The sequence below is a fragment of the Balaenoptera borealis genome, assembly GCF_965194805.1.
Source record: "Balaenoptera borealis genome assembly, chromosome: 11".
NCBI classification, from domain to species: Eukaryota; Metazoa; Chordata; class Mammalia; order Artiodactyla; family Balaenopteridae; genus Balaenoptera; species Balaenoptera borealis.
Genome location: NC_138868.1, coordinates 14,400,528 through 14,411,906, shown reverse-complemented (window position 1 = coordinate 14,411,906; position 11,379 = coordinate 14,400,528). Strand labels below are relative to the sequence as shown.

The following is an 11,379-nucleotide window of genomic DNA, read 5'->3' as shown; positions in this document are numbered from 1 at the left end:
GAGGCAAGTTTATTATTTCAGGCAGCACAGGAGCCATCTGAAAATCATGACTAGAATCAATACAGGACTCATTTTCCATCAACCTTTCATTTCTTTAACACCAGTTCAGTAAAAGGTGGTGTAGAAAAGTTCCTTTGGACTTAATGTTTTCTGACTGTGGAAGGAGGTCTTGTGGAATGTTATTGCAGATGTGAATCCTGTTTATTTCTAGTCTTTACTGAACTGAGTGTGAAGGAACTGTTAGTCTAGATTCAGAGACTCTGCTAACCAGTCAGGAAGCCCCTATGCTCTCTGTACTCCTTTAGTAAGATGACCCCAAATCTAGTTGTGGTGTGACAGCCACTGTAGCCCAGCTAATCCCTGGGCACAATGTCATATGTACTTGGGCAGCAGAAGTAGTAGGGAGCCTAAGAGCTCCTTGGAACCATGGTGATTGATTGTTTGATGATGGGATGGAAGTCGTGACCAAAATCTCAAAACAGGGAAGAAAAGAATGAGATTTCTCTGCTCCCCTAGGAGTTGCATGCAGAAGGCAGGAGAGGTGAGTGCCTCTTATTCCAAAGGAGTGAAAGGACCAAGTCTGTGAGCCAAGTAAAGGTAGCGCTCCTTAAGCAGCAATTATGAACCTTTCTCTAACTGGCTGAATACCCAGCTGGTCCCAAGAACAGGTGATGGAGAGCTGCCCAACACTCCCAGATACGGAGCATCCTGGGACACAGTTATAGTTAATGCAAACTTTATTTATAAAAGACTCTTAAATTAGTTGTATCATGCCATGCATTCATACAGAATACAGTGACCCTTCAGGGCTACAAGGAGAAGAGCTCACAAACTCAAAGGAAAACTAGTAAAGCGTTTCTAATAGTTAAAAGCTAGGAAAGATTAGGACAACTTTACAAATGAGCAATTAAAAATAAAAGAAAAAGGAGATGGAAACTAGTCTGAGCTGAGAGCAGGGCAGCTGTTTACAGGTCTGTACACTAAACTGAGACACAGACAGTCTTCTAGAGAGGCAGGGGGCTGGCGGAGAGAAGTGGAGGGTGTGCAAAGACGTGTGCCACGACTCCTCCCCCGGCTCCACGGCATGATACATACGACCAGTTTGTGTACGCTGGGCCTGCCAAGGCCACTTTAACCATGAGGGCTCCTAGTTTAGTAAACTAAAGCTGCAGGGTGCCAGGGGAGTGGGGCGGCTTCACTTGCGACTGCTCTTTATTCTCTCCAGTCTTTTTTTCAAGTCATCAATGTTAGCTGTGGAGGAGGAGGATGTAGTCATGGTTCCTGAAGAGTGAGTCTGGTTGGAATCCAGGTCTGAATGCTGGTGCTGCTCCCGTGACTCCCGGAGCTGAGAGAGTTTGCTGTGCAGCATGTCTGTGGAAGAGGCAACGGTAGGAACTGCTGGTTTGGAAAGCAAAGAGGTCAACGGAGGTCGGTCATCTTGCTGTTGAAAGAAGAAGAAACATTGTCCAATCAGGTCAGGATGTGGCTCTGGAGCAACATTCACTGAGGCTGGGACACTGCTTCTCCGGCCAGCCTGTCCCTGACCTGGTCATCGCCCTCCCTGCCCCACACAGAAGGAGAGGAGCAGTACCTTTGTATTGTCTAGACCACATCGCTGTCGCAGGATTTTTAGCCTCTCCAGATAGACAGATGGTCCCACCTCTTCTCCATTTGTGTTACCTATGGAGGACACTGTGCTTGTGGGAGTGGGCACACATGTCACTTCCATCTGGGGGGAGATGCCTAAGTAGGAAATGTAGAAGGAATATTCAGATATACAACCCCCCACCCCGACTGCCCTCATTAACCTCCCACCAAAGGGAACAATTTGGGCCTTGAATATCACCACTGTACTTGAAGACTAAAAAAATCCACAAGAATCTACCTGGAGTTGGTGATAAAGGGTGCTCTGAAATATACAAGATGCGCTTAATGAGAACTTCCAGAACTGATAGAGGAGGGCACTGAATGCTAAGTTGGGCCATCCATCTACATCCTGAGCTATGCAGGGGTTGTATTCTTATAATCCCACAGCTGACCTGGGCAATCCAAAGAGCCTAAGCTACTCCTGAGTATATGGTAAGTGCCCAAGTGAAGAACCTAAGGACTTTATTTTATTTTACTTTTTTTTTTTGAAGAATTATTGCTATTTCATCTTTATTTTTTTGGGCTGTGTTGGGTCTTCGTTGCTGCACGCGGGCTTTCTCTAGTTATGGCGAGCGGGGGCTGCTCTTCGTTGCGATGCCCGCGCTTCTCATTGCAGTGGCTTCTCTTGTTGCAGAGCACAGGCTCTAGGCATGCAGGCTTTAGTAGTTGCAGCATGCGGGCTCAGTAGTTGCGGTGCGCAGGCTTCAGTAGTTGTGGCTCGCGGGCTCTAGAGCACAGGCTCAGTAGTCGTGGCACATGGGCTTAGTTGTTCCGCGGCATGTGGGATCTTCCCGGACCAGGGATCGAACCCGTGTCCCCTGCGCTGGCAGGCGGATTCTTAACCACTGTGCCACCAGGGAAGTCCCCCTAAGGACTTTAAATGTTTGCAAGAATTAGACTAGGTTTGGACCAGGTGATACACAGGGCAAAGCTCTTATTCAAACTGGGGAGGACAGCAAGGAGCTCAAGGCTACTGTCTATTCATAAGGAAGAGGGGTAAACTGCGGTGTCCAACAAAGGAGGGGTAGGAACTGGAGCATCCGAGATTAATATTCTGGCAGTAGAGGGGAAAACCAAAACCAAACCAAACCAAAATCCATCACAGTTCTAAATTTCTGAGAAGGAACAATCAAAAAATGCAGGCATTTAAAATATCCAGTTTGACATCAATGAAAAGGCATTAAATTAGTCAAAAGATAAAGTACTGGGAAGAAAAACGGTAAACTGACAAGTAAAAGAGGTTACTCTAGGGAAAAAGGAATCTTTTAATGTACAGATGAGAACACTCTGAGAGGAGGGTGAAAAATGAAGACTAATGCAAAAGGCAGCAATAAGAGAAGACTGAACACTTTAAGGCATTCAGTTACCAGTGGGGTTACATGCTTGTGCTGCAAATGTTGAACATCACAAGAAAGGACTCTGGAAATGAGAAACGGAGGCTCTACCCTGATCAGCTCAACCATGGGATGTCCACATGTGGCTACTGGACACTGCTTGCTGTGCTTCAAGAAAGAGACTCCAAAAAAAAAAAAGGAAACAGACTCCAGGTCTCGGAGAGGGGTAATTTAAGGTGTTAAAAACAAGAACAACTATTGGAAAAACAAACAAAGGGACTTCCCTGGTGGTCCAGTGGCTAAGACTCCGCACTCCAAATGCAGGGGGTCTGGGTTTGATCCCTGGTCAGGGAACTAGATCCCACATGCATGCCGAAACTAAAGATTTCACATGCTGCAACGAAGATCCTGCACACGGCATCGAAGATCCTGCGTGCCGCAATTAAGACTGGGCACAGCCAAATAAATAAATAAATAAATGTTAAAAAAAAATTAAAAAACAAAGAAAAAACAAGAACAACAAAAAGAAACAATTTAAGAGAATACAATTGACGCTGCAGCCTAGAAAGATACATGGTGAGAGAGAACATGACTGGAATCTGAAAACCACAAAGGAACAGTTTCACAGGCAAACAAATTTTAGAATGTAAAAGTAGGTGAGCTTCACGGAACTCAGAAAGAACTAAATGCAGGACCAATGTGAGGGCTGTACTCTATATGATGAGGGAACTTTAGCAGTTGGGTCTTTTTTTTGGTTTAAGGCTCTTGACAGCTATTTTTTGTAACTGATACCACTTAAATCTTCCTTTTGTCCCTAGATCCTTGAGCAGTAACTCACCAGTATAGGCGTTTTCACTGGGGGGACAGTAATATTTCAGCTTAACATCAGGATAAGCATTCACTCACATATTAAACAAAATACCTACTGAGTGCCCACCACATGCCAGGCAACAAAACGGACAAAAATCTTTACCCTTGTGGATTGACTGATTGATTTGCCACGCAGCTTGTAGGATCTTAGTTCCTTGACCAGGGATTGAACCCAGGCCCTCAGCAGCGAGAGCACAGAGTCCTAACCACTGGACCGCCATGGAATTCCCACCCTTGTGGATTTTAAATTCTAGCACAGACGGACATCACACAATTAATCTAATAAACATTATGTTACATGGTGTGTTAGAGGAGGTTATGTACTATGGGGGGGTGAGGGGTAGGTTGCAAATTTTAAATGAAGCCTCACTGAGGCAGTGACAAAGATGTGGAGGAAACAAAGACTCGTGGAGAAGAGCAATCTACATGCAAGAAACCACCAGTGCAAAGGCCCTAAGAAGGTGTACGCCTGGTGCCTTCCAGGAACAGCAAGGGGGCTGCTGAGGCTGAAGTGGAACAGAAGTCAGAGAGAGTAGGAGAGAGGCAGTTCTAGAGGTATCAGGGGACCATATCATGTCAGACGTCACAGGCCTTTCCTGTAAGGCTTTTTGCTCTGCTGAGTGAAAGGGAGAGCCTTTGGAAAATGTTTGAGGAGCGCTGTCTTGACGCTATGTGTGGAAATGACTACAGGGAGGCGAGAGTGGCAGCGGGGAGACAGTGTAGGAGAGTGCTGTAATCCATGTAAGAGAAGATGCTGTTCAGACCAGGGCAGTGGCAGTGAAGGAGATGAGAAGTGTGGGTGGATTCTGTGTATGTTTTGTAGGTAGAGCCAAAAGGATTTCCTGACAGAGAAAAAGAGAATACTCAAAAGCTGGGGGTCTGAGCAAACTAGAAGGACAAAGTTGCCATCCAGTGAGATGGAGAAGAATGCAAATGGAGCAGGTTTTGGGGGATTATCAGGAGCTTGGTCTTTGACACGCTGAGGTTATGATGTCTACTATACCAGAAACCCCGCGAGATGTCACGCACGATCTATCAGCAGAGATCAGGAAGGAGGTCTGAGCTGGACATTGGACAAAATTGGGCTTTGCTGGCATAGAAATGGTATTTAAAGTGATGAGAGTAGATGGATTAGTTAAGGGGATGAGAGTAAGAAAGAAGAGAGAATCATGGACAGAATCCAGGGGGACGTCAACATTAAGAGTTCAGGGAGAGGAAGAATCTGTCAGAGAGGCCAAGGGGGAATAGCAGCGAGGAAGGAGGAAAGCAAGAGAGCACGGAGGACCGGGAGCCCAGGGGAGAAACTGTTTGAAGGGTAGAGAATGTTGCTGTTGCCAAACACTGATGATGGGTCGAGGCAGGTGACTGAGAGTTGACTACTCTCTGCATCACTGGTGACCATTAAGTACTGAGGTGCACGGATATAAATGTAAACCCATCAAAAACCTCCAGTTGCTGACGCTGGGAGCTATTTTGAGCTTATTCCTGAAGCTACCAGAGGAAACCATACCTGTTGAAATGGGAATACGGCCTTTGCCCTCCCTCTCCATCTCAATCACCCGAAGGCCTCTCTCAACATAGCTCTGGAAGAACTGTGAGGAATTTTTCAGAAATGGTTCAATGTCAGCATCTGAATATTTCTTCTTATATTCATATAACTCTGCTAGGCCCTGGTTAACAAGAAAAAGGAAGAGGTGGGGATGGCTGTTAGTGACTCTTTTCCATAAAGCAGATCCCTTTCCCTCTCAACCCTTTCCCTCTCACCTCTTTAGTGTTCTCTTTAGAGCCAATCTTCTTAAAAATCTCAGCTAAGAAATCATTCACTTTGGCCTTTGATGATTTTTCATCCTAAAGACACAAGAAGGAATGATTGGTTAGACCTGAGTTATTAATTAGGAACCAGTGGTTGGATAAAAACTGAAAATATCTCAAATCTAGACCTTCCAGGTATGTTCCTGCAAATAACAGAAGCACCAGTGCTGCAGGAGCTGCAGCAGAAACATTAACAATCTCAGGTTTTCAATTAAACTTGACAAGGAAAGTCCCTCCCTAATTAGAGCTCACAGTGGATTTATCTAGGGACCAGTGCCTTAGGCACAGACAAAGAAACCTTTCTTAGGAACAAAAAGCCCAAGGTTATAGTTTATATTTGAAAACGTCAAGGTGATTGGACCAATCCCTGAGCCTTCATCTTAGGCCCTGAGAAAGAAAGGCTCCGGTGGCTTATCCCTTTGACAAGATCACATCCCTCAATCTTTCAAGTCAGGACACTCACAATTCGAGATGCTCCCTTTTCTGTTTCCTTATCAGACTTGCTCCCGGTCTGGTCCATACTGTGCTTCATCATCCGGCAGAGGTGGGCCTCCAACTCTGACTCATTCTTGTTGTCAATCATTGTTAGGTGGTCTAGGATCTGAGGAAGAAACGTGCACATTCAATGGCAGCGATGCCACATCTGTGAGGTTCTCTCAAGCTCCCTTGGGAATGGCTGCTGTTCTCACTCACCTTGGGCCCTTTTAATTTGCATAAAGTGTGCAGCAGCGTTTTTAGGGTCCTTATGGGAAATTCACTTTTGCATTGCTTTAGTTTCTCTTTGGGGAAGACCTTCATGAAAATGTGTATATCCAGAAGAATTCTGTCCAGATTAATGCTGTTGATGGTATCAGGCAGTAGTCGAACCATTCTCCAGAGACACTATTGAAAAAAGAAACAAAAGTTAGAAGGAGTCACTGAAGAATGAGAATAATCTCTGTCACCATTCATTTCCCCTAAGCTCTGGGATCACTTCTAAAAGATGGTCAGGGATATGAATGTGGCACCTCATCTTTCAAGTTCAGCTGCTAAACACGAACAGTTTTATTTACTTCAACCATGTCACTGGCTAACATGTGACGAGCCATCTACCTGACCATCTCCATTCCTCCTTCCCACTCCCTAGAGATGGGGCCCTAAATGATGAGAAAATGTGGAAGTTCTGTCTTGGGTTTGTTTGGTACCCGAGAGTAGAGTAGTTCATATTACCTAATCAAATCTAACCTGAAAAAACAAAATATCTTACACTATTACAGTATAATAACAGTATTATAATGTTACAGATGTGTTCATTTGCTCTTCTAAAAATAGACCAAAACATTATAAATCTATACATATCTTTTCCCCCAAAAGAAATGAAATTTGTCTCATCAAACTTCTTGCCTTTTGATTCTAGGAGAACTGGTGAGATATTTACAAAATAGCTCTTCCTTTTCACCGTTTGAGGCCAGGAATTTTTTAGGCCTGAACTAGGGGTATAAATTGGAGGAAGGGAAAAATGGAGAGCAACTATATTTTTCAGGTGTGCCTTGACTGATTTGAGTTAGTTCCAACTCCTCTTTCCCCACACTTTGAAAGAAAGAGATCAAATTATTTCAACTTCACCTTCATAACAAGCTCTGAGAATTTGGGAGAACTGGCTGTTGCTAGCAGGCTGTCTTGGAGCAAAACAAGTAGGGCGCTAGAAAACAAACCCAACACAACAACATTAATAAGTTTCAAACCTGCATTCCAATTAAAGTCAGTAATTGAAATCCAAGTGTAATTTACAATAGCCAGATCATGGAAGCAACTTAAATGCCCATTGACAGACGAATGGATAAAGAAGATGTGGTACATACATACAATGGAATATTACTCAGCCATTAAAAAGGAACGAAATTGGATCATTTGTAGAGACGTGGATGGACCTAGAGACTGTCATACAGAGTGAAGTAAGTCAGAAAGAGAAAAACCATTATCAATATTAACACATATATGTGGAATCTAGAAAAATGGTACAGATGAACCAGTTTGCAGGGCAGAAATTGAGACACAGATGTAGAGAACAAACGTATGGACACCAAGGGGGGAAAGTGGCAAGAGGGTGGTGGTGGTGGGATGAATTGGGAGATTGGGATTGACATATATACACTAATATGTATAAAATAGATAACTAATAAGAACTTGCTGTATAAAAAATAAATACAATAAAATTAAAAAAAAAAAGAAAGCCAAGTGTAAGAATTCTTCATCCATCTGAGAAATTGAGAGCTCATGGATTAGGAATTGTCTTTGATTACTTGACACTCAGTCATTAAGAAAATAAACATCATTTAAGCTTTTTAAGTTACCACTTGGTAAATGGTAAAGCTTGTCACTATTTTTTATTGTCACTGGTAGCTGAGAAAGAAAGAAATGTACATGAAATGTACACAGAAGAGAAGGTAACTGACAAACTCCACAGTCTTATTCTAGAAAACTCATATAATACTGGCTAGTTTACTGAGTTGTTAACTAGCTTTAACTGCTGTCTCAGGTTGGAATACCTTCTCTTGAGGAAGAGAAGAGTAATAAATCAACTTATCAGGCAAACCTAAGCTTACAACTGATCTAAGTGCCACCTGGTTTCTATGGGTAGACAAAAGAGGCTGTTCCAGGCTCTAATGCTCAGAGTACAGATATACCTCAGGATGTTGGTCTGGTCTGACTTCTCCAGAACTTTCACCACCAAGAGGTTCACAGAGCGGATCACCTGTTGCCCTTCCTCCAGATCTTCAATTCGAGAATCCAGCATTAAGGTGATGAGGCCATGCATCAGGTCTTTCAAAACTCCAGTGGAGGCCTCTCGGGCGAGGCTTTCTATCTGAAACAGCTATCCAATCATAATTGCGTTAGAGAGGCATGAAACTCAATATACAGATCAAGGAAGATAAACATGGGTGGCATATTCTAATAAATGATTATATTGTATTTATAAAAATTCAGAGTATTAGGAAAAAATAAAAATCACTACACTCTCCCAAACTGCCAAGAATAGCCAAAATTAATTGGTGTGCTTCCTTCCTGTTATAAAAGTATTTTTAATGTGAGCAGTCATCTGTGAAAAGCCAGCTAAGGCCCAACCATGACTGACGAAGAAACTGGCAGGAAGCAGAATTTCAGGTAGTCTGTAAGTACCCTAACAATAAGGTAAGCTGGAGTGTTGCCCGACATCCACTGGAAGTAGCCAATGGCTGACATGTAAAATCCCACAAATGGCATATGTTTCACATGTTTCACTGGAACATCTGAACCAACTCAGGCCTGAGAACCTGGGTGGGATGAGAGACTGAAGGGAAGCTCATGATCTGCAGAGGTGTCCTTACCGAAATCATGTTGCCAATGATACAGCTATACAACTTGATGATTTCGTCCTTCTCCAATTTCTCATCTGCCATATGTGTGTTGTAGATGAGTCTCAGCTGCATGAACGTGGCTATCAGAAACTGATCAATATGGCCAGACATGGCTTCTGCTTTGTCTTCCTGTCTCAGGACCTCATCGATCTGATAACAAAAATCCAAGATGTATTTGCCAAGCTTCATACTTCTAAGTAGCAGGAAGATACTGTAAGTCTCTGTAATATTTATTAGCAAAGCACTTCTAATATCTTAGCTTGAAAAAACCCGGTCACCTTACATATAAATAACTAGTCCTTAGGGACTCAATCATTCAACAAATATTTACAGAGCAAGACTATTAGGTGAATTAACTGCAGCTCCTAAGAGGCTCACCATCTAGTTTAAGGAATAATAATCCTTATGTTTAAATGCTAATTTATTAAAGAGAGTGTTTTTATACCCGTTATCTCATTTGATCATTCCAACAGCTCTAAGAGGTAGACAGGACTGAGAGTAAGATCTTCATTTACCATATGAGAAAAGTGAGGCTCAGTAAGATCAGACTACTTAGTTCAAACTCAAAACTCAGGTTTCCCACAACTGGATCCAGGTTCTTTTTAGTTCAGTAGACTGGTTGTCACTAATGGTAAAATGTTATTTACTATGGGAAAAACATGTATTTCCTATTCACTACTGTAAAAAGATCTTTATTTTTATGATTACATAAATTATACCCTGAGACAATCATGCCAATAATCTTCGTGACCATCCTTTCATGCAGGGCTGCTATACTGCACAGCTCCAGGGGTCACCATTTATACAGACTGCAATGTGAATAGTGCCCTCTGGTGTTGAGGAAGCCAGTGGTCCTACTTTCATTTCTTTATGCATGTATACCCATAAGCACATACAATTTTATATAACTGGAACTGTTTAACAATTCTGTTTCAACATGGACAAAATAAAAACAAACATATATTTTTTTGGAGGGGGGCTTACTCTTTTTCCAAGGTAATTAACATCAACAACCTGATATATATTCTTTCATGTTCACAGAATCATTTATAACCACACATGCACATATAGATAGGGTCAAGGTTTAGGGCACTGTTTATTCCATAAGAATATTTATAGTACATACACTTCTCTGCATCTAGCCTTCCTAACAGAAAATTATGAAAATTCCTAAAGTCAACAGAAACGGTTCTATTTTTTTTTTTTTTCAAATGATGATGAAAGCTCGATGGTATTCACATTGCTTAATTTGTGTCATGCTTTATTTATTTATCTATTTATTTATGGCTGTGTTGGGTCTTCGTTTCTGTGCGAGGGCTTTCTCTAGTTGCGGCAAGCGGGGGCCACTCTTCATCACGGTGCGCGGGCCTCTCACTGTCGCGGCCTCTCTTGTTGCCGAGCACAGGCTCCAGACGCACAGGCTCAGTAATTGTGGCTCACGGGCCCAGGTGCTCCGTGGCATGTGGGATCTTCCCAGACCAGGGCACGAACCTGTGTCCCCTGCATTGGCAGGCAGATTCTCAACCACTGCACTACCAGGGAAGCCCAAAACGGTTCTATTTTTAAAGGCTGCATAATAGTCCACATGTGCACATACCAAAACTTAATCATTCCGACTGTTTCAACATCTTTCCAGTTTGGATATTTTGTCCACTATAAATAATATTACAATAAACATCTTTGTGTATGTATATCCCAAGGTACTTGTGTTTTAATTTCTAAAAAAAAAAGTGTGCCATGGGACTTCCCTGGTGGTCCAGTGGTTAAGACTCCATGCTCCCAGTGCAGGGGGTCTGGGTTCGGCCCCTGGTGAGGGAACTAGATTCCCGCACGCAGCAACTAAAAGAGCCCGCATGCCGCAACTAAAGATCCCGCGAGCTGCAACAAAGATTCTGCACGCGGCAACAAAGATCCCCGCATGCTGCAACTAAGACCCGGCACCGCCAAATAAGTTTAAAAAAAAAAAAAAAAAAAAAAAGTGCACCAAGAGTTTAACTTTTTAGGCTGAAGGATGAAACATTTTAAATTACGGTATAATATATATTACTATATTGCTTTCTTTAAAAAGGCACTAACATGTAATTCACATTTCTACGTTTAATGTATGAGAGTACTGTTTTTTCAGCGTCTCTATCAGCTGTATGTTTTATTACTCATTTTACTTTCTGTCACTCTGATGGTTTAAAAGTGATTATCTTGGGAATTCCCTGGTGGTCCAGTGGTTAAGACTCCACGCTCCCAATGCAGGGGGCGAGGGTTTGATCCCTGTTTGGGGAACTAAGATCCCGCATGCCACACAGTGCGGCCAAAAAAATAATAATAAATAAACAAACAAACAA

General features: G+C 42.7%; 1 protein-coding gene across 4 annotated transcripts in view; it reads right to left on the bottom strand.

Annotated features, from left to right (window-relative positions):
* Positions 1 to 719: 719 nt before the first annotated feature.
* CKAP5 (cytoskeleton associated protein 5) overlaps positions 720 to 11,379 on the bottom strand; it is a 103,619-nt gene continuing 92,959 nt past the window's right edge. For 3 of the 4 annotated variants that reach the window (XM_082340094.1, XM_082340095.1, XM_082340097.1), the window contains 9 exons: positions 9,011 to 9,190; positions 8,330 to 8,517; positions 7,269 to 7,344; positions 6,357 to 6,545; positions 6,127 to 6,264; positions 5,616 to 5,699; positions 5,362 to 5,521; positions 1,592 to 1,743; positions 720 to 1,441 (listed from right to left, as the gene is read on the bottom strand). In XM_082340094.1, the coding sequence (XP_082196220.1) occupies positions 1,196 to 1,441; positions 1,592 to 1,743; positions 5,362 to 5,521; positions 5,616 to 5,699; positions 6,127 to 6,264; positions 6,357 to 6,545; positions 7,269 to 7,344; positions 8,330 to 8,517; positions 9,011 to 9,190 (1,413 nt within the window). In that variant the 3' untranslated portion in view covers positions 720 to 1,195. Of the gene's footprint in view, positions 1,442 to 1,591; positions 1,744 to 2,124; positions 2,522 to 5,361; positions 5,522 to 5,615; positions 5,700 to 6,126; positions 6,265 to 6,356; positions 6,546 to 7,268; positions 7,345 to 8,329; positions 8,518 to 9,010; positions 9,191 to 11,379 lie in introns of those variants that run through there. The other variant, XM_082340096.1, reaches the window with a different exon arrangement.